At 46.4% G+C, this 21,631-nt stretch overlaps 1 protein-coding gene across 1 annotated transcript in view; it reads right to left on the bottom strand.

Annotated features, from left to right (window-relative positions):
* The window catches only part of LOC142363301 (myosin-10-like), a 36,045-nt gene extending 15,645 nt beyond the window's left edge, over positions 1 to 20,400 (bottom strand). Inside the window, exons 1-4 of the mRNA XM_075436813.1 lie at positions 20,360 to 20,400; positions 3,554 to 3,599; positions 2,746 to 2,866; positions 319 to 490 (exon numbers count right to left, since the gene is read on the bottom strand). Of these exons, the coding sequence (XP_075292928.1) occupies positions 319 to 490; positions 2,746 to 2,866; positions 3,554 to 3,599; positions 20,360 to 20,400 (380 nt within the window). The remainder of the gene's footprint in view (positions 1 to 318; positions 491 to 2,745; positions 2,867 to 3,553; positions 3,600 to 20,359) is intronic.
* Between the last annotated feature and the right edge of the window lie 1,231 nt (positions 20,401 to 21,631).

Raw genomic sequence — 21,631 nt, forward strand, 5'->3', positions numbered from 1 at the left:
TTACATGTTTTTTCCCCCTCCTGAGGCTGAACTCTGGGAGACTAAAAAGCTTCCAGAGCCAAAGTGCTATTAAGCCCTGATGAAACATTGGTTTTGGAACTTTATAGAGCAAGGATGGTGATGAAAGATTGAGTTCCTTTTTTGCCCTGTCTACGCAAAACACACAGGTGTCTGGAGATGCTGTAGTACAAACATGAACTGGCTTCTGCTTGAACACTCCCAGTTTTAACTCATCAGTTTGCAGTCAGCTGAAATTCTGTCTGGGAAAGTAGGTTTCTATCACACTTCTGTAGTCATAAAGCTCCATCATGATCTGACCTAGCAAGAGCAGCCTGCAGTTCTTCCTCTTTCTTGGCCAGCTGGATCTTCAGTTCTTCAATCTGGGCTTGCAGCTCAGCTATTTGGTCCTGTAGGTCTGTTGTTTCACCATCAAGTTTTCTTTTAGCTTTTTCTAATTCTTGACGGGTCTTCTCCTCCTTTTTTAAGCCCTCTATGGAAGTAAAGGATTATATTTGTAAGCAATTTTTTCCTGTTGTTATCCTCAGAAGGTTCAGGGGCAGGGCAATGGGACAGCAAGAAGGGTGGGAAGTTTAATATACACTGTGTCAATTCTTTCTCCAGACTGCAGCTGGAAGGGTGACTGGGAAAGATGAAATAGCAAAGTAGAACTGCATGATTCAGATAGAAAGTCAAGAAAAAGTCAATGACTGGAGAAAAAAGTTTGAAGTAAGGTAACAAACATAATCACATGCTGACAGAAAAATAAGGAATAGAATCTAACAGAAGAGCAGTTTGAGCTGCTCGGCCAGGTGATCGCAGACATCAGGATTCAAAAATGAAGAACTACAGACTGGAAAAAATTATGGCTTGCATAGTTGTGGAAGGGCTAGGCTAGACTCCAAAAGGTCTACTGGAAAATAGTGTAACTTAAAGAAAACTTGGATAAACATTTTTTGCAAGTATCTGTACCACTAAGTCACATCCCATTGATATTTAGCAAGACTTTGCAACCCTGATAGCCTCCAGTAATTTCCTTGTGTAGCCAAGATACTCCTCCCCTAAGGTATTTCTTTGTGAAAACCATCCAGTTATCAGTGCCCTAGCAATAAAATACATTTAGATGATCTGCCTGTGGTCTGATTAAGATAGTTATTGGCTGCATTGTCTACAGTTAGCTAATGACCAGGTATGTAATATATTGAAGTTACAGGAAGGTTTTGCTTAGCATAGCATTAGCACAATTCAACATCTATTAGAATAAATGTAAGTTATTAGACTTGTTCAATACTTTGTGGGTTCTCAGTGCAGGGGTTTCTCACACCCCTCCTAAGCCTGCTACAAGATCAGGACATCTTCTACATGGAAACAGAGCCATGTTCAAGAATCATATCTTAGAGCTACCGAGGGGTATTTGGTATTTTCCAGACAATCTGAAGTAACATTGTTTTTCTCTAAACAGCTCCTCATTAAAAAAAAAAAAAAAAATAGCACTTTTCTCTGTTTTTACATTATATTTCTGGCAGGTGACAGAAGAGTGTCATAAGACACAATTTCGCAATGGGGAAAACTCACAGTAAACTGAATTAGTGGGGTTTTTTTGGGGTTTTGTGGGTTTTTGTTGCCCCCCCCCAAATTTCAGTACTTACCAGTGTCAAGACCCTAGCAGAGCGACCTTCATGGCTTCTTGAATTGTCTCAAAGAGTATCATTTTACTGTGCTTTACTAGCCAAGCAGTTTCATGCCTTATATTTAAGCTTTAATTTCCATTTCTAAGGTCATCACTCTGGGAACAGCACCATAACCAACCACATCTGTCAAGTATCTTCAGAAACACTAGTCCCAATTTAAGTACACAACTACTCAAGCATTGTTTTCCAATGAGTACAGCTTACTTATACCCATCTTAAAGTCCCTGAATAGGCTTTTTAAATAAAAGCTACATCAATCATCTATTATTCGTATTACTTCAATACCTTCCTACACAGATAAGACTAAACTTTGGTATTTTTCCGTAAGCGCATCAGTATTAAAATATGTAGCAAGACAGCCCATAACAGTAAGTGAAAAAAATATTTCCAAATTAGGGCAGATAGCAACATAGCCTTATATTTTGCAACTTTGGCTTGGCAGTGTATTAATGTTGCACAATACCTATTTACAACCATAAGTAATTAAAAAACCCACCATAACATCATGAAAGGTTACATATAGGGCTAATTCAGTCATGACAACACAGGCAAAACAATCAGAAATAAATGGCCAAAGAAATTGAACCATTTTAGGTAAACAAAGCATCAAGAAAGGCAGAACAATTCAGATTTGCTTATTCAAAAAATATTAGAAGACTAAGGAATGCCTACTAACATTTTTCCAGAAATATGTTGTTCTAATGTGTTATTATAGAAAAGTGTAGCGCCTTCCCAAGAGACAGATGTTTTACCTTGTTACTAAGGGATGCATGCAACAACATGAATTTCTGGAGTGTATCATTAAATAAAATGGATTCTCAAAAATGAAAAGCTAACAAATCAAACACGAGAAAGTCTGAGCAGCCAAATGCAACAAGGCTTGCAAGCAATAAATTATTCTTTCAAGATTTAGATAAAAGCAACAGCTATTAAGGTATCTACATATAAGGTTACACTTAGCAGACTGGACCAGATACTGCATACACTGTAATAAGTGATCCACTCCTTTCTCGCATGATGTACAACCTGTTAACAGGCAAATGTAGCAAGAACAAACCTTCCAAATCAGTGATCATCATTTCCTGTTTGTTCTTGAGTTTGGCCAAGTTTTTGGCCTTTTCTTCTTCAGCCAGATGAGAAGTACATTCAGCAATTCGATCCTCCATCAGCTTCATTTTCTAGCCATGAGAAAGGGGAGAAAGAATAACTTCTACAATAGAATTTGAGTCACAGAATCACAGAATTGTAGGGGTTAGAAGGGACCTCTGTGGGTCACCCAGTCCAACAACCCTGCCGAAGCAGGGTCACCCAGACCAATCTGCACAGGACCACGTCTAGGCAGGTCTTGAATATCTCCAGAGAAGGAGACTCCACAACAATAGTCTCTAAGCAACACAAATAACTGAATATACAAAATCCATACAGAGGTCTCATACACCAGATATAATACAGATTTCATTTCAAGTGACTGACCTGTCAATACTACGGATCAACTGGAACCGTACAGAGACATGAACACTTGTTTTCCAAGAAAGCGAGACTTGGAATTGAACACACAGGAGGTCTGGTTTTAGCACAGCCTTTGTTTTACACTTTGGAAGTCTGTTTGCAATGAACAACAGTAGCTATGATAAACACTGTTTCCAGCTCTTAGGTTTGGAAGACCCATGGAATTGGAAAGAATGCATGGCAAATATCTCCCTTTTAAAGCTCTCAGTGTCTCAGCTTCCACTTGGTCAAACCCCACAAGTCTTCAGGCGCAAACTCTATAGATAACGCAACAGCAGCCTGAAATGCTTTGAGAGCTATCACTTGGTACTACCATCACTTAAGAGCAGAATCTCCACCACGCATACTGGTCTCACCTTCAGAAATTTGGAATTTTGGTCCTCCAACAAACAGAAAGGGGGGCTTGCAAGACAAGCAAGACTTCAATTAGTCAGACTGGCCGGGCCTCCGGCAGCCCTGCTTTCCACAGTTTTGACAAACAACAACAAAAATAAACCCACAACACCAAGTAACTGTCTCGACAGCCTTAGTCACTGCAAGGTGTTTTTCTACGGATAAGATCATCACTATTTTTCAAAAATCAAAAAGGTTATGAAAGAACCAAGAGGAAAGCAATACTTACAGAGCCTGTGGCTTTGTTTTTGCCCTGTACTTCAAGTACTTAAGAAAGGCAATCCTACAATCGAGACAGAAGCTTTCTTTCAAGAATTACCGTCCACATGAGAAGCAAAGTCTTAAAAAACTGGAATACCTTTAACTTTTGCCAGAAAAAAGGGTAAATGGAACATGAGTGTAATAAAGCAAAACAAAAAAATCCCCCAAATCCAAATTTGCAGTTTCTGCAGAAACGCAGAAATTTTCAATTCCCCTATTCCCTCGTCTCAGTCAGCAAATTTAACAATCTTGAGCTTCACACCGGAGAGCCTAGGGAGAAAACGCGGTGGTGAAACTCAGACCACAAGAAATTTTCACACCAAGAGAGACGCACACTTCTTCCGTTTATGTCTACTAATTTAAATAACTAGCAACTAGCACTGTTTTAGTGAAGAATAACAGGTTTTGACAGAGTTCTGTAAAGCAGCTAGCAAAGGTTTAGTTTACTCAGCTAAGTGATGTGAATTTTGCAAAGCTGCATCATACCTGCTCAGAAAACAACTCAGGATCTAAAAATAAGGTTAGATGTTTCAGTATGAAGCTACCGCTCCTTCCGAAATCACTGGAGAAGGATAGGTACACCTGGGAACTTAAGAGGCATTTCTTTTGCTTATCTTCAGACAGGATAGACTGCTTCCTCAGGGTGTCCATTTCTGTCCTCACTTAGAAACAGAACGGAACATAATCAGACACACACTTAACTTCTGTGTTTCAATTAGGGCAGTTAAAGCTCATCTGGGAAATCCTCACCAAGGGGAGCTTCAGTCTGAATGAGCCTACCCATGATCCTGTACTTCAAAGCCAATTATATTTCTTCTGAAATTCATAAAACAGATTAAACAATTTAGTATTTCAGCTACAAAGGCAAATGCAGTCACTGAAAGCCATCATTAACCTGCAAGTACCAGTAATTATGTTACGGTTGAACTCGATGACCTTAAAGGTCTTTTCCAGCTTAAGTGATTCTATGCTTCTATTTCTGAAGCTTAAAACGGCACCACCTAGAAACCTGAATTTTAGTGACAATAAGAGTGGGTTTGGGATGTGAAGGCTTTGAGGAGCAGGGAAGTGAACAAAAGTCTAATTCCATTCACCTGAACCAGAGGTACACAGTACCAGAATGCCTAGAAGTGGATACAGCGGTGGTAGATGGATGCAGTTATTTATAGAACTTTACTTCACACACTACCACGATGGAACACACCTGCCCATTTCAGGTATCTGACCATGAATAGGGTCCAGGTATGTCCACAGTCCAGCTTAGAGTACCCCCTTAACCTCACGCAGCCTGGAGAACCTGCAAGTTCATGGCAGCCCCCAGGCAGTGAGTGACAACCAGCACTTTTCCTTCTTTTGGAAAGCTGTGTATGCAAACTTTTTTTTAGTTATTTCTACATTTTGCACTGACTTCCCTCCCCATTCAAAAACACAAAGTTTCTAAACTAAAGCAGAGCCCAAGAGTCAGAATTAGGACTCATTACTTAACCATATTAAAGCAGCTCTAACACATGCATTAACACGATTTCATTCTTTTCTCTCTTTCCCATGCCACTTAGTGCACACAGGATTGATGAGCCACAAAGCCAAGTAGTTTAGAAGACTCTGTTTACTCCCTACCCTCCTTGCTTAATCTGTCAAAACCCCTCTCTGGACACATGAGCCCCCCCCTCCACTCACCAGTTACCTGTCCTTGTTCTCTTCCTCACCCTTTCATTCTAAATAACCTTTTCTCCACACCACCTGAGTCTACAGAGGAATAATTGAGAGCAAAGGCAAGAGAGGCTCCTATGCTGGCCTAGGAGCATGGGATAGCTGACCAGACCAACAGACACCAGTGTGGGTCACCTTTGGTCTGAGATGCCCAGGCTAAAGCACAATGGTTGCCTTTAGAAAGCTGGTCCATCTATGACCTGGTTAACAACCGAATAAACCACAATATGCCTGGTGCAGATAAAATATTCAGATTTACTGGTAAAGTTCTTAACACTACCACCTCACTCCCCCCAAATTCATTAGAGCGCAGATGTGTTGGATGTGAAGCTAAAGCTTCCAGTTATTTACAACAGATATCTTCCATCTTTTCTCCCTTGCTACGCACCAACTAGAACTGTACACGTGTTAGTTCTGATGCTCAACCAAGCACACTGCAAACAAGGATTCAGGCTCAGTTTCATTCCACCTTCAATCTATAGATGAGCCTGTTCATAACTCACTGCCATGCGCTTCTCCCTGCTCTCCATCACCTGGCTCTAGAAAGCCCAGACTCAATTCCTAATTGAAGGGACTACCCTAGTCTCACCTAGCTCTGCCAAGTCCCACAAGCACTAAAGCTTCTCTTCTACCTTTTTACCACCACCACCCACCCACGCTTCCTAGCACTGTGCCCAAGACAATACCTTTAACATTCTTTGTGATTAAACAGAAAAGAGACAGTGTGGCTACAGATTCAAACACTCAAAAACTAGGAAACATTAGTATTCAGGCTGTTGGGCGCTGTAATTCCACCCTCCGTGGTTACACTGTGTTACTGGCTCCGTTCCCCACAGGACCCCTGCCTGGGGATGACGTGCCAAGGGCTACGCAGGACTCCTCTGCAGGCACACAGCCACCAGCTGTGATGAAACAGGGCGGCTGGGAAAGAAAAGTGTCACAGACAAACAGCTGAATGCCAGACACAAGAAGGCTGTTGAAGGGATGAGTAGAGGTCCTATGTGATGCTCCTTGCGTAAGCCAAACATTTCACAGCCAGTGCCACTGGAGAACGTACATGGTGAGCATTTGTGGCATGGCAGACCATTACTGTTACTCTGGCCATGGCCTGAGGTGTCAAACTGGGGGCTGCGTTTGTTTGTAATACTTCTACAGCACCCTGTAAAGGTTTGCCTGTCAGGCAAAAGAGACAAAGTTAACCCTACACTTCAGAATGGTGTCGTTCATCAGCATACAAATTGTTCATAAAAAAAAATCCATGCAACTTTCAGAAGTCTCAGTAATATGCATAGCACTGATAATTATTCGTTACAGGATGGATAAAAGTAAATCCATGACTTGCTGTCTATTTAACAAGCCTGTTTAGCATCATCTTTGTGCACAGGTCAGTGCAAAGGCTGTACAGATGGATACTACGGATCACCACCAGCCCTCTACAGTTTTCTAATGTATATGTGAACAGGAACAAGTTAGGGCTGCTTAAATATAACCAATTCTGACACTTCCTAACTTTTGAGTGTTAGGTGTGTACATTAGACATTCTTCATCTGCAGTATATAAATAAAAATTAATTGTTACAGAAGCGAGACTCATTTGTATTTTCAAAACGGTTTAGGTTACGTGAACATTTTGCATTTTTCATAAACATATACTTAATTCAGTACTGGCTTACTATAGCAGTGCATTGAATGAAGCGCACAATCAAAGTATCAAACTTCTATTCAGGACACTACCCTATTCTTTTTACTGTGTCTGAACTATGTTTTACAAAGAATAAAAACTTTTCCAGTCTTCATCGTGACAGTCTTCGATGGCTCACGAAGCAGCTGATTACACCCACCACCTTAAACTCCTGTCCCATTTGATCACGCTGCTAAGTAGAGAATTAGATTCCAGTTCAACCAGCAACTTAAACAGAATTAGCCAGCACTGCATTAGACTGAGCAGCTCATCCTTCCCTTCACCAACATCTTCCACCCCAGCTTTTTTCTGTGCCTTCACTTCATATCAGTTATGCAGCCACGCAACAAAGAGAGGAAACTTGTTTCATCTAAAGCCAGATGGACTTCATTTCTTCCCCATGAGGGTGATGAAACACTGGTCCAGGTTGCCCAGAGAAGCTGTGGCTGCCCCCTCCCTGGCAGGGTTCAAGGCCAGGTTGGATGGAGCTGTGAGCAACCTGGTCTGGTGGAAGATGTCCCTGCTGATGGCAGGGGGGTTGGAACCAGATGATCTTTAAGGCCCTTTCCAACCCAAACCATTCTATGATTCTATGACTTTCAGAACAGTAGTTTGAGCCTGCAGTCTCCAAGCCCAGTGAGTGGCCACAGGAATTGTTACGATGACAAAACTCAAAAAGGGGACTACTTTTAGCACAGGTACTGGCACAAAGTGCTTATGGAAACACAGCCAAACAAACAAGGAGTACTTTTTAAACCCCTGTTTTTGACTGTTTAAGTGGTTAAGCACAGGAAAAGTTTTGCAGAAAGGTTGTATAATCTTCATCACACAAGGTTTTCAAAACTCAGCTTTAAAGGGAAGCATATTTTGAAAGGAGGCTCGACAAGAGGCTCACAGAAGTCTCTTCAACCTGGTGCATTCCAAGCTGTCAATAGTGTGTTTAGAAGTACTTGGTATACAAACTCTGTGCAGTTCCATTCTCTGCATAATTCCCTTCCCCCCAAAAAAGTTGTAGGCAATTATACTCCTGTAGAAATTTTAAAAACACTAGTTTTGTTCAAGGCTGCACAGCCATAAATCCAAGAATATTTATAAATCAAAACCCACACAGAAAACAAGTTCTGAAGGATGACTTTCTAAATAGCATTCTGCAGAGCCATGTATTCCCCTAGCACATGACAATGCTAATGCTGCCGACACTCCAGTCACAGCATCCTCCTAAGGCCTCCAAATCTATCTGCAGAGCAATCTTTCCCTCTCTCCAACTTCAAATTCTTGCTTTTTTTTCTTCACAGACTGGTCAAAAGTCCTCTCCTGGTTTTCTAGGAGTTTGAGTCTTGACACATTCCAGAATATCTTAATATTAAGTGTTATACACTAGAAATTACAGAAGCTGATGCTTCTGAGTCTGATATAGTTTGAAAACTTCCAACCACATACGCCAGTATCGAATATAGCAAGCCACTTGCTTCTAGCAAGTTGAATTAATATTCCACTGCAAAGAGATCCAAGTGCTCATAGCAACAGATATTCAAACCCATCCATATCTTGTAAAGCAAAATATTGATAAAAACTCATTGTGAATTTTGAAGTCTAGCAGTAAATCTGAAGAAAGTTCTACATAAATCAGTTAGTGACAAGTTACCAAAAAACCCAAGACTCTGACATAATTGCATATGTTTTTGTCTGTAATGTACTAAAACTAGAGCTTTTTATTAGGTGCTCGCTTGTAGACATATCAAGTCTACAGCAGTTTTGAAGCTTGATGATTTTTCTTATCTACAAGATAATTTTTGAAAGAACAGAAAGCTTGTTCACAAATATAGTACTGAAAACTGCATCTGTGGGAACTAAATTCACTAAGACTTGCCCAAGTTAATTAAATTTTTGGAAAACTGGCATACACTGCATCAGAAAGCTTTGATACCGTTCCTAGTTACAATGGTTGCATAAAGCCTTTAATTTCAGAAGAGAAGTTAAACAGCTAACATCAACTGGAAATTTTAATGTAACTGCTCATTTCAGCCCCTACTAAAGAGAAAATAACGGTTGAGAAAATTATGTGGATTACATTACAGCTTATCTTTAATAAAAATATTATGTTTTTTTTTAAATGCAAAGATGGTAGTTTTCAAAAAGAACAATAAACAAATGATAAAATGTCCCAACTTACAGGAATATTATGGTCCTTTCTTCCTTTATGGGAGGAAGCAACATGAGCAAGGTATGGAATAACCTTCTTCATGTTTTCAGTCTTCCCAGCACCCGATTCACCTCTGCAAAACATTTCAGACATTTTCCTCAAAACAGATTTTCAACAACTTATGAAACCTTTGTTTAAAGCAACCTCATTTCATTCCATTTACGGCTTTGACTACACAACAGACCTTCACTGTCTAGAACAAAAAGCACTGATGTTGCAGGGAACTACATGGTGTTTGTTTAAAATACTTTCTTCATCCTAAAGATCATCTTAGCATTAAGATGTCGATACAATGCATCACATTAGTGTGATTAAAAGCTTTTTGCTATGTGCCTGAATTCCTGTGTTACCTTAAGTAACAAGAAACAGCCCTGTCCTCTGCCTTGATCACAAGTCCAGAGACAGATTTATTCAGAGTGCAGAGACATATATATTAGTTTTCTTAAAATCATTATACACACACACTTTTATATTTAGCATCATTTTAATATATTGTATATACCAGGAGCTGGTTATGAGTATTACCAAGTTGATGGAAACATTCAGTATCTTTAGAAGCCAGTTTCAAAGTACAGTAAAACATATTTTAAAGAAACAGATTCTTTGCACTGCTTATCACAGACTCTTAGCTAGTTAAAAAATATATTTCTGGCCATACGGCTACATGAATTCATTAAGAAATGAATTTATTAGTGCAGAGTGGTACAGTACAGAGATAAATAAAGACAGCAAATGCACATTTACTTCTTAAGACAGAGGTAGAGTTAAAGCAGAACGTGTTTAGACAGAATTTATTGTAGTGTTTACATACATGATATTGTAGGCAGGAAGCGTGACCAAGTTCATATCACTATAATTACGAATGATGTTACTACAGCTCTTTTTAAAAAAATAAAAATTAGGTCTTGTCTTCAGATAAGTCCAGGCACATCAATGGGATTACCAGGTCTCACTTAGCCATGATTAACTGGCAGTAAATTACTGGAGAAAGATCCCATTTCAAGCGAGACAGTGACTGCCACTAGCAACTCTGACGGGAGTGAAGCAGAAACGCATTTCATTAGAGGGATTTGTGTGGAAAAAGTCAAAGTAGTTCCGTCATTCAACAGTCCTTCAGAAATTAAAGGCTGGAAACCAACTACTTTAAGAATGACAAGTGTACATTTTGCATGCTTGTATATTTCTCAGCTAAGATACTCAGAACAGCAATGTTAATTTAGCAGGGGGAGTTTAAGCACATTCTTACAGTCTTCACCTTCCTCCACCATGCTGCATACGTCAGTTTTGCAGCTAGTCTGCATTCACTTGGGTATTTAGTACCTTCAGACCTGCACTTCTTGATCAGATAGGCAGCTTAGAAGCATCCCTATCCTCACATTACACTTAACCTCTGCAAAAATGAGACAATATAGCACTTGAAATGTTAACTTTGCATATACAGAAAGGATAACACCCCAGAAAGGATATATCACCCCAGAAAGGATATCACCCCAGATGTTCAAAGAGAATGGACTCTAAAACAATCTCATTTCTTCTTACCTTCCAACCCTCTCAAATGACGGAAAGCCCACGGGACAGCTGCGCTAGCAGAGGTGACCTCTTGCTATGAGGTGGCCATATGTGCACTCCTCCACCCATGAGCAAGCAGCAATGGAGACTGAGGAAGTGCACTCACAGCAGCTTAGCAAACCCATCACGGAAAAGTAGCCTACAAGAGCTAGGTACAAACTTCAGGTGAAACAGCTTATCTGTTTGACCTGACAGAACAGTATCAGTCCCTAGGTTTTGCAGGAGAAAACTTTTAACAGAAAACACTAAAAAAAAAAGTTGATTCTGCAGACAAGCTATGGGATATTTATCACAGCCTCAGTTACCAAGTTGTGGCCTGCAATACTAGAGGGTTAATCAAGGCACCTGATTTTATTGATGGCATACATCAATAAAACAGACCCGCTCTCTCGGACCGCACCGGCGCCGCACGCTCCCAAATTCTCAGAAGCAACTACATCAACCTGTCCAAAACCATTTTGTTCCATTGTTCCTCATAAGACAAACATCACTGAAAAATAATACAGAATACCAGAGATTAAAAATCACTGTGCTCAATTAGTCAAATCACATCAGAACACAAGAGAACACAAGAGAATACAACACATCAGAACACAACAGAACACATCAGAACACATCATAACACAGCAGAACACAACAGAACACTACACAGCACTACAAAATGCTACATGTGAAGTAATCAGAACACAACAGAACACAACAGAACACTATACATGAGTACACATCAGAACACAACAGAACACAAGAGAACACAACAGAACACCGCAGAACACTACACGAGAACACAATAGAACACAACAGAACACAACAGAACACAAAAGAACACTACACATGAGAACACATCAGAACAAAACAGAACACAACACAACACTACACATGAAGACACAACAGAACACAAAAGAACACAATAGAACACAACACAATACTACACATGAGAACACATCAGAACACAACAGAACACACAAGAACACAACAGAACATGAGAACACTACACATGTGAACAGAATTGAACACAATAGAACACAACAGAACAAAACAGAACAGAACACTACACATGAGAACACAACAGAACACAACAGAACACAAAAGAACACAACAGAACAGTAGACATGAGAATACATCAGAACATCAGAGAACACAACAGAACACAACATAACACAGCAGAACACATCAGAACACAGCAGAATACTATAAATGAGAACGCAAGAAAACATATCAGAACACAATAGAACACTACACATCAGAACACAATAGAACACATCAGAACAAAACAGAAAAAAACAGAACACAGAACAAAAAAGAACACAATACATCAGAACACAAAAGAACACATCAGAACACAGCAGAACACAACAGAACACAACAAAAAACAACAGAACATGAAAAATGAGTACACATCAGAACACAGGAGAACACAACACAATATTACAGAACGCAAGACAATACTACATGTGAACACAACAGAACAGAAGAAAGAAAGAAAACAGAACTAATTGCTTGGACAGGTTGCAAAAAAATATATATACATATTCCCTGAGGGATAGGTTCTTAGCTATGTAAACTTTTCCTATGTTCAAACAAATAATTAATTCAAATAGTGTTACATGTCATTAAAGAAACTGCATATCTGATGTTTCCTTCTTCAGTAGTTATCCCTAAACACACTGTATTCTGTGCTAACCACATATGCTTCTAGTATTAGAGCATGTAGCTCGCAGCCAGAAGAGGCTAGCCTGGAAAGCTGTTGCTCAGCCTCATCTGGCTATGGCACTGCTCACATAGGAGCACAGAGACTGGGGCAGCTTGCCTGTCTTGCCACCTCAAACTTCAAACGTACATTACGGGGTCTCTGCCAGGAGCATTTCACAGACCTGCTCCAAAAATGCAAACATCTTCATGTAGATCACAGCCACAAGACGCGAGCTCGGAAAGCTGTTGCTCAGCCTCATCTGCTCATGGCACTGCTCGCACAGAGGCACAGAGACTGGGGCTGCTTGCTTGTCTTGCCACCTCAAAATTCAAAGGTATGTTAGGGGGTCTCTGCTGGGCACTTTCAGCAGACCTGCTACAAAAATACGAACATCTTCATGTAGATCACAGCCAGAAGAGGCTAGCCTGGAAAGCTGTTGATCAGCCTCGTCTGCCTATGGCACTGCTCGCACAGAGGCACAGAGACTGGGGCTGCTTGCTTGTCTTGCCCCCTGAAACTTCACACTTTGCCTGGGTGGTCCATGCAGGGGGCCTCCGGAAGCGCTACTCTGAAAATGCAAACGTCTGCAGATAGCTCGCAGGCAGAAAGAGCTAGCCTGGAAAGCTGTTGCTCAGCCTCATCTGCCCATGGCACTGCTCGCACAGAGGCACAGAATCACAGAAACACAGAATCACAGAATAGTAGGGCTTGGAAGGGACCTCTGTGGGTCATCTAGTCCAACCCCCTGCCCAAGCAGGGTCACCTACAGCAAGCCGCACAGGACCCCGTCCAGGCGGGTCTTGAATATCTCCAGAGATGGAAACTCCACAACCTCCCTGGGTAGCCTGTTCCAGGGTTCCGTCACCCTCAGAGGGACGAAGTTCTTCCTCATGTTCAGGTGGAACTTCCTGTGCCTCAGTTTGTGCCCATTGCCCCTTGTCCTTTCACTGGGCACCACTGAAAAGAGCTTGGCCCCATCCTCCTGACACCCACCCTTCAGATATTTGTAGGCATTTATAAGGTCCCCTCTCAGCCTTCTCTTCTTCAGTCTGAACAAGCCCAGTTCCCTCAACCTCTCCTCGTAGGGGAGATGCTCCAGTACCCTCACCATCCTCGTAGCCCTCCGCTGGACTCTCTCCAGTAGCTCTTCATCTTTCTTGAACTGGGGAGCCCAGAACTGGACACAGTACTCCAGATGAGGCCTCACCAGGGCAGTGTAGAGGGGAAGGAGAACCTCCCTCCTCCTGCTAGCCACACTCTTCTTGATGCACCCCAGGATCCCATTGGCTTTCTTGGCAGCCAGGGCACACTGCTGGCTCATGGTTAACCTGTCGTCCACCAGGACACCCAGGTCCCTCTCCGCAGAGCTGCTCTCCAGCAGGTCCACCCCAAGCCTGTACTGGTGCATGAGGTTGTTCCTCCCCAGGTGCAGGACCCTGCACTTGCCCTTGTTGAACCTCATCAGGTTCCTCTCTGCCCAGCTTTCCAGCCTATCCAGGTCACGCTGAATGGCAGCACAGCCTTCCGCTGTGTCCACCACACCTCCCAGTTTGGTGTCATCAGCAAACTGGCTGAGGGTACATTCTAACTCTTCATCCAGGTCGTTGATGAAGAAGTTAAACAAGACTGGGCCCAATACTGACCCCTGGGGGACACCACTTGTCACCAGCCTCCAACTAGACTCAGCGCCGCTGATGACAACCCTCTGAGTTCTGCCATTCAGCCAGTTCTCTATCCACTTCACCGACCACTCATCCAGCCCACACTTCCTCAGCTTCCCTAGGAGGATATCATTGGAGACTGTGTCGAAAGCCTTGCTGAAGTCTAGGTAGACAACATCCACGGCTCTCCCTTCGTCTACCCAGCCAGTCATGTCATCGTAGAAAGCTATCAGATTGGTCAGGCATGATTTCCCTTTGGTGAATCCATGCTGACTACTCCTGATAACCTTCTTTTCTTCCACTTGCTTCATGATGGCCTCCAGGATAAGCTGCTCCATCACCTTTCCCGGGATGGAGGTGAGGCTGACCGGCCTGTAGTTCCCTGGGTCCTCCTTCTTGCCCTTTTTGAAGATTGGAGTGACATTGGCCTTTCTCCAGTCCTCGGGCACCTCTGCTGTCCTCCAGGACCTCTCAAAGATAATGGAGAGTGGCTCAGCAATGACATCCGCCAGCTCCCTCAGCACTCGTGGGTGCGTTCCATAGGGGCCCATGGATTTGTGGACATCCAGATCACTTAAGCGATCCCTCACACAGTCCTCCTCGACCAAGGGAAAGTCGTTCTCTTTGTAGGCTTCATCTCTTCCCTCCGGGGCCTGGGATTCCTGAGGGCCAGTCTTAGCACTGAAGACTGAAGCAAAGAAGGCATTCAGTAGCTCTGCCTTCTCCGCATCCTCCGTCACCAGGACACCCGCCTCATTCAGCAGCGGCCCCACGTTGTCCCTAGCCTTCCTTTTGCTGCTGATGTAGTTGAAGAAGCCCTTCTTGTTGTTTTTGACATCCCTTGCCAGCTTCAATTCCAGGTGAGCCTTGGCCTTCCTCGTTGCATCCCTGCATGCTCTCACCACGTTTCTGTACTCTTCCCAAGTGGCCTGCCCCTCTTTCCACATTCCATGGACCTTTCTCTTCTGCCTGATCTCCGCTAGAAGCTCCTTATTTAACCATGCAGGTCTCCTTCCTCCTTTGCTCGGTTTCTTTCTCTGGGGGATGCATTGCTCCTGTGCATGGAAGAAGTGTTGTTTAAAAAGCGACCAGCACTCATGGACCCCCCTGCCTTCGAGAGCCCTGGCCCACGGGATTCCTCCCAGTAGCTCCTTGAAGAGGGCAAAGTCAGCCCTTCTGAGGTCCAGGGTTTTGATCCTGCTTATCGCCCTGCTTCCTCCACGCAGGATCCTGAACTCGACCATTTCATGGTCACTGCAGCCGAGTCCACTTCCAGCCTTCACATCCTCCACCAGTCCCTCCTTGTTTGTTAACACGAGGTCCAGCAGCACATCTTTCCTTGTTGGTTCCTACACCACTTGCATCAGAAAGTTATCATCGATGCTCTGTAGGAACCTCCTGGATTGCGCCTGCCTAGCTGTGTGGTCTTCCCAGCTGACGTCAGGGTGGTTGAAGTCCCCCATGAGAACCAGGGCCTGTGACTCTGAGGCTGCTTGCAGCTGTCTGTAGAAGGCCTCATTAACCTCCTTCTCCTGATCAGGTGGCCTGTAGTATACACCCACCGTAAAGTCACCCGTGTGAGACTGTCCGTTAATTCTAAGCCACAAGCTTTCAACAGAGACCGGGCCTGCTTGCTTGTCTTGCCACCTCAAACTTAAAACGTAGCTTAGGTGGTCCGTGCAGGGGGCCTCCTGGAGCCTTGCTCTGAAAATGCGAACGTCTGCAGATAGCTAGCAGGCAGAAAGAGCTAGCCTGGAAAGCTGTTGCTCAGCCTCATCTGCCCATGGCACTGCTCGCACAGAGGCACAGAGACTGGGGCTGCTTGCTTGTGTTGCCATCTCAAACTTCAAACGTACTTTAGGTGGTCCGTGCTCGTCTCCTCCGGCAGCCATGCTCTGAAAATGCGAACATCTGCAAATAGCACGCAGACAGAAAGTGCTAGCCTGGAAAGCTGTTGTTCAGCCTCATCTGCCCATGGCACTGCTTGCACAAAGGCACAGAGACTGGGGCTGCTTGCTTGTCTTGCCACCTCCAACTTCAAATGCAAATTAGGCGGTCCGTGCAGAAGGCATAGGGCAGTGCTGTTCCGAAAATGCGAACGTCTGCAGATAGCTCGCAGCCAGATAGAGCTAGCCTGGAACGCTGTTGCTCAGCCTCATCTGCCCATGGCACTGCTCGCACAGAGGCACAGAGACTGGGGCTGCTTGCTTTTTTTGATACCTCAAAGTTCAAACGTATCTTAGGTGGTCCTTGCCGATCGCCTCCAGCAGCCCTGCTTTGAAAATGCGAACGTCTGCAGATAGCTCGCAGGCAGAAAGAGCTAGCCTGGAAAGCTGTTTCTCAGCCTCATCTGCCCATGGCACTGATCGCACAGAGGCACAGAGACTGGGGCTGCTTGCTTGTCTTGCCACCTCAAACTTCAAACGTATCTTAGGTGGTCCTTTCCAATCGCCAACGGCAGCCCTGCTCTGGAAATGTGAACGTCTGCAGATAGCTCGCAGCCGGAAAGAGCTAGCCTGGAAAGCTGTTGCTCAGCCTCATCTGCCCATGGCACTGCTCGCACAGAGGCACAGAGACTGAGGCTGCTTGCTTGTATTGCCCCCTCAGACTTCAAAGGTATCTTTGTGGTCCATGCCGGGTTCCTCTGGCAGCCCTGTTCAGAAAATGCGGACGTCTGCAGATAGCTTGCAGCCAGAAAGAGCTTGCCTGTAAAGCTGTTGCTCAGCCTCATCTGCCCATGGCACTGCTCGCACAGAGGCACAGAGACTGGGGCTGCTTGCTTGTCTTGCCACCGCAAACCTCAAACGTATCTTTGGGGGTCACTTTCAGGTTCATTTCACAGTCTTGCTCCAAAAATGCGAACATCTTCCTGTAGCTCGCACCCAGAAGGTGCTAGCCTGGAAAGCTGTTGCTGAGCCTCATCTGCCCATGGCACTTCTCGCACAGAGGCACAGAGACTGGTACTGCTTGCTTGTGTTGCCACCTCAAACCTCAAACGCTGCTTAGGAGGTGCTTGCTCTGCGCCTCCGGCAGCCCTGCTCCGAAAATTCGAACGGCTGCAGATAGCTCGCAGCCAGAAGGGGCTAACCTGTAAATCTGTTGCTCAGCCTCATCTGCTCATTTCACTGCTCGCACAGAGGCACAGAGACTGGGTCTGTGTGGAGTCCTGGCTGGAAGAGAGGGAACATAGTTTGGTGTGTTGAGCAACCCAGGTTCCGATCCGGAAGTGAGCCTTGGGAGCGGCTGACACGGAACCCTGCTGGGAAGGCAGAGCGACAAGCTCAGGAGTCTGGAGCAGGGGGAACGTCACCATTTCCTGCAACACTCTCACTTCCTTCCTGCCACGTTGTTGTTTCCTGCCACAGTACTGTTTTCACTTCGAGATGCAGCTCTGCACCAATCACAACGAGTTGCAGTAATTTTGCCTATATATGTGTTGGGGGTTTAACCATTCAGATGCTGTAATTGTTTTGCTATATAAACCTTGTTTTGCTGACTAATAAAGGGTGAACGATCATACTCATATTGGGGTCACATCGTTGCAACGTATCCGTAACCCACGCCAAAATTTGATAGCAGACGATGGACGGTTTCCCTGCATGAGTCCCTCAGTCTACGGTGAGCAGCTAGAGAGGAGGAGTAGCGGAGACTCAGTCCAAGCGAAAGGCATTGAGCATCGCCCTGCACTGCCTCGCAGAGATGTTGGGAGGAGTGTTGGGACTGTGGCAGGTGATGGAGGGTCAGATGAAGTTTGCAGAATGACTTAAGAGAGGAGATTTGTTTTCAGCTTCCCGTCAAGAGAACCGCCAGACTTTCTCAGCACCCTGAAGGCCACGCCAGACATGAAGCCTGAAGGAGAAGCTGAAAGCCAAGACTCACCCTTTTCCTTATCCCCCTCTCAACCTTCTGAGATCGGGTGCTTAAATGTTGCTTCACCTGGAGACACCACAGCCTCCCAGCTGCAGGAGGAGAGTCAGAGTGTCAGCTCTGAGAACTTCTAAACCGGGAGAAATGTTTGTAAAATATTAGCTGGACTGCAGGGTTTTGGGTTCCTGTTGCCATGGGATGAGAAGGACTGCAGGGGAAGAATTGCCAAATGGACTGACCTGGTGATTTCTGTGATATATTTCACCTAAATTATTCAACAGTTTTTTTTCAACTTACCCAACGGCAAGTGTGTGTGTGTATGTGTGTGTGATCCCAGAGCCACGTGGAGGCTGAAATTTGTAGACAAACTCAGTCAAATGGAAGAGGGGTGGGGTGAAGCATATCTTCCCCAGAACCCTAATTACTTGTCCAGTCAACAAATGCAAGCTTCGTAAAGCAGCAGAAAGCTTAGTAAAGCAACAAGCTGCCAAAAGTTGAAAAAGGCCAAGTGCAAGGTGTGGGTGCAATCACACGCATAAATCCAGGCTGGGCATGAAGGGGTGGAGAGCAGCCCTGCCGAGAAGGACTTGGGGGTGCTGGGGGATGAAAAGCTGGACACGAGCCGGCGATGTGCGCTCGCAGCCCAGAAGGCAACCGCATCCCTGGCTGCATCCACAGCAGCGTGGGCAGCAGGGCAAGGGAGGTGACTGTGCCCCTCTGCCCCGCTCTGGTGAGACCCCTGGGGAGTCCTGCGTCCAGGGACGCACCGAGCCCAGGGACGCCCCAAAAGGCACACCGATTGCCCTGGGGCGTAGTGAAAGGCACACCAGGGAAGATGGGGTGCAGCAGAAAGCACACTGCGGGGCCTGCAGAGGCACCCAAAGGCACGCCAAGGAGCTGGGGGAGCCGAAAATGCACTCCGAGGGGCCTTGGGGTGCTCAGAACGGCATCGTTCGGGGTGCTCGGCCGGGGGAATGGCACACCCGTTGCCCAGGAGAGCACTGCAATTCACACAACAGGGGCCTGGGGCACCCTGAAAGGCAGAGCCACGGCCTGAGGCAGCATCCAAAGCCAGAGAGGCACGTGCAGGGGAAGCCCAGAGGGCTGAACGAGTGTCTCGGAGCACCCCAAACGGCACGCTGAGGGGGACCGGGCAGACCAGCAAGCAAAAGCGAGGCACAGGGGGCATCCCACAGTGAACAGCAGGGGCTTGGGGTGCCCTCCAAGGGACACCCAGGGCTGCAGAGAGGGGTGCCCCGAGGGGTCCAGGGTGCCCCAGAACACACAGCCAGAGCCCAGGAAGCCCAAAATGGCACACGGGGTGTCCAGCCACCGCCTCTTGTGCATGCAGGGAGCCTTGGCGGCCAGAGCCTGCCCTGCCGAGCCCATGTGTCTTCCCAGGCAGGCAGGCGAGTGCCGCAGAGGGGCTGGGAGAGGAGAGGAGGACGGTGGGTGCCCCGAGCGTGCAGGGAGCTGGGAGCCTTGGAGAGGTGGCCTTGGGCAAGCCGGTGGCCCTGGACACCGTGCGCCAGGGGCCGTTTCCCTTGGGCACGTGGCCTGGGTGTGCGCAGAAAGGTGCTGAGCACACGCGCACGTCCGCCCTGCAGGCCTCTACCCTCAGCACCGCCCAGTTCCCAGCACCTTATGATGTCACTGAGCCATTCATGACGTCAGCACACGCGTTCACTAGACCTGGGGTGCTGGCGCAGACCCTGCACACACAGTACCTGGCGGTGCTGCTGGTGCTGTGCTGGTGCTGCTGGTGCTGTGCTGGTGCTGTGCTGGTGGTACTGGTACCGTGCTGGTGGTAGTGGTGCTGTGCTGGTGCTGGTGCTGCTGTACTGGTGCTTCTGGTGCTGTGCCAGTGGTGTTGTACTGGTGCTGCCGTTGCTGTGGTGGTGGGCTCAGCCCAGAGGCAGTTGCCCGTGCCCTGCCGCTCCTCAGGGCTCGGCTCCTCTGCTGGCAGCTGGCACCCGGCAGCGCCCACCCAATCCTGCCTGCCACCGCTCGTCGGTGAGAGGCAAGGCAGTGCGGTGCCCATTCCTGCTGGGCCATGAAGAGCATCTGGCGGTTCCTGTGCAGGAGGAGGGCACAGAAGCAGCATGTGTCCTTCGGAAGCATCGCTGACAACAAGATCTTGCCGGACATCTGGAACAAGCCACACTGCATGTCCACCACTGGGGGCTTGGCCCCAGCGCCGCTGCCGGTGAAGAAGCAGGCGGCTGTTGGTGACAACAACTGCCGGGAGAAGGACGAGAGGTAACAGGCGCAGGCAGGCGGGAAGTCTTTGGGAAACTCCTGGGCTGTTCTCCTGCCCTGGGGCTTCGCTTCATGCCTGGGCGTGTTGGTTCCCAAGGGAGGGAAAGATGGAAAGGGTCGTTGTTCTTGCGGTGAGTCCAAGAGGTTGTGCTGTCTGTCTTTCCAGGCCCAGACCCAGCGTGTGCCCTGCGGTCCCCAGGGAGCAGGAAAACGAGGGAGGAGCTGCTCCAGGCCATGCAAAACGGGTGTCAGCACCCAGCGCTCGCCACAGGGCAGGAGCTGCTGGAGATAGGCGGTGTGCACCCGCTCTGGGGAGAGCAGGTAGGACTCTCCAGCGCGGAGGAGGCGATGGGGAAAAGGGCTGTTGCCTGCCCTTTTGGTGGGCTGCCAGGGAGACAGGGTGTTTGGAAACGGCGTGGAGGGGTTCCTTGTCATCCGGGAACAAATGCTCTGCCAGGTGTTGTCCCTGGGAAGCAGAATTCTCGAGACACTGCTTCCTTTTTGGCTCCTTTCTCGTCACTTCGAGTGATGTCCCTGGCACATGGCGCAGGCGCGTGCTCTCGAGGAAACAAACTCCCAAGCAGGAGAAGAGATGCATTTTGCATCCGAGTTGTGACAGGTCTCTCGCTAGGATTTCATGGGTTTGGGGTGTGTGTTTGTGCTAAGATTGTCTCGGGAAGCACGATGATTCGGGAAGCGCTCTAGGCACCAAGGAGCTGTATTAGATCACTGTGGTTCCAAAAATGTGTGGTTTTAATGTAGATGAGCCTGCCGTATACTGGGAGTCTGCCGGCCGTGAGTCGCCAGCTGATGAAGAAGCCATCGAGGAGGGCAAAAGCTCTGAGGGGGAGGCATGTAAACCCCAAGGCTTTACATTGGAGACTTCCTTTTAGGCTTCTATCACACCCTTAATGCAGAAGAAGACTTTTCCATGAGTAATGCCAAAGGCAGGGTTCTTGGAAACTCTTTTCCCATCCGACGTCAAGTTAGTGACAGTCCTCTTCTGGGTCTGTGACATGCTGCCGCTCTCTCCTGTTTTGAGCTGATTTCCTAAGTTCCGTCCATTTTTATTCTTTCCCTTTGAGCAGACAGGAAACATCACAGCCCAAATACCGACCCCAGGGTTGGATTCGTCCCTTTG

Source organism: Opisthocomus hoazin, chromosome 15, assembly GCF_030867145.1.
Source record: "Opisthocomus hoazin isolate bOpiHoa1 chromosome 15, bOpiHoa1.hap1, whole genome shotgun sequence".
Lineage (NCBI taxonomy): Eukaryota > Metazoa > Chordata > Aves > Opisthocomiformes > Opisthocomidae > Opisthocomus > Opisthocomus hoazin.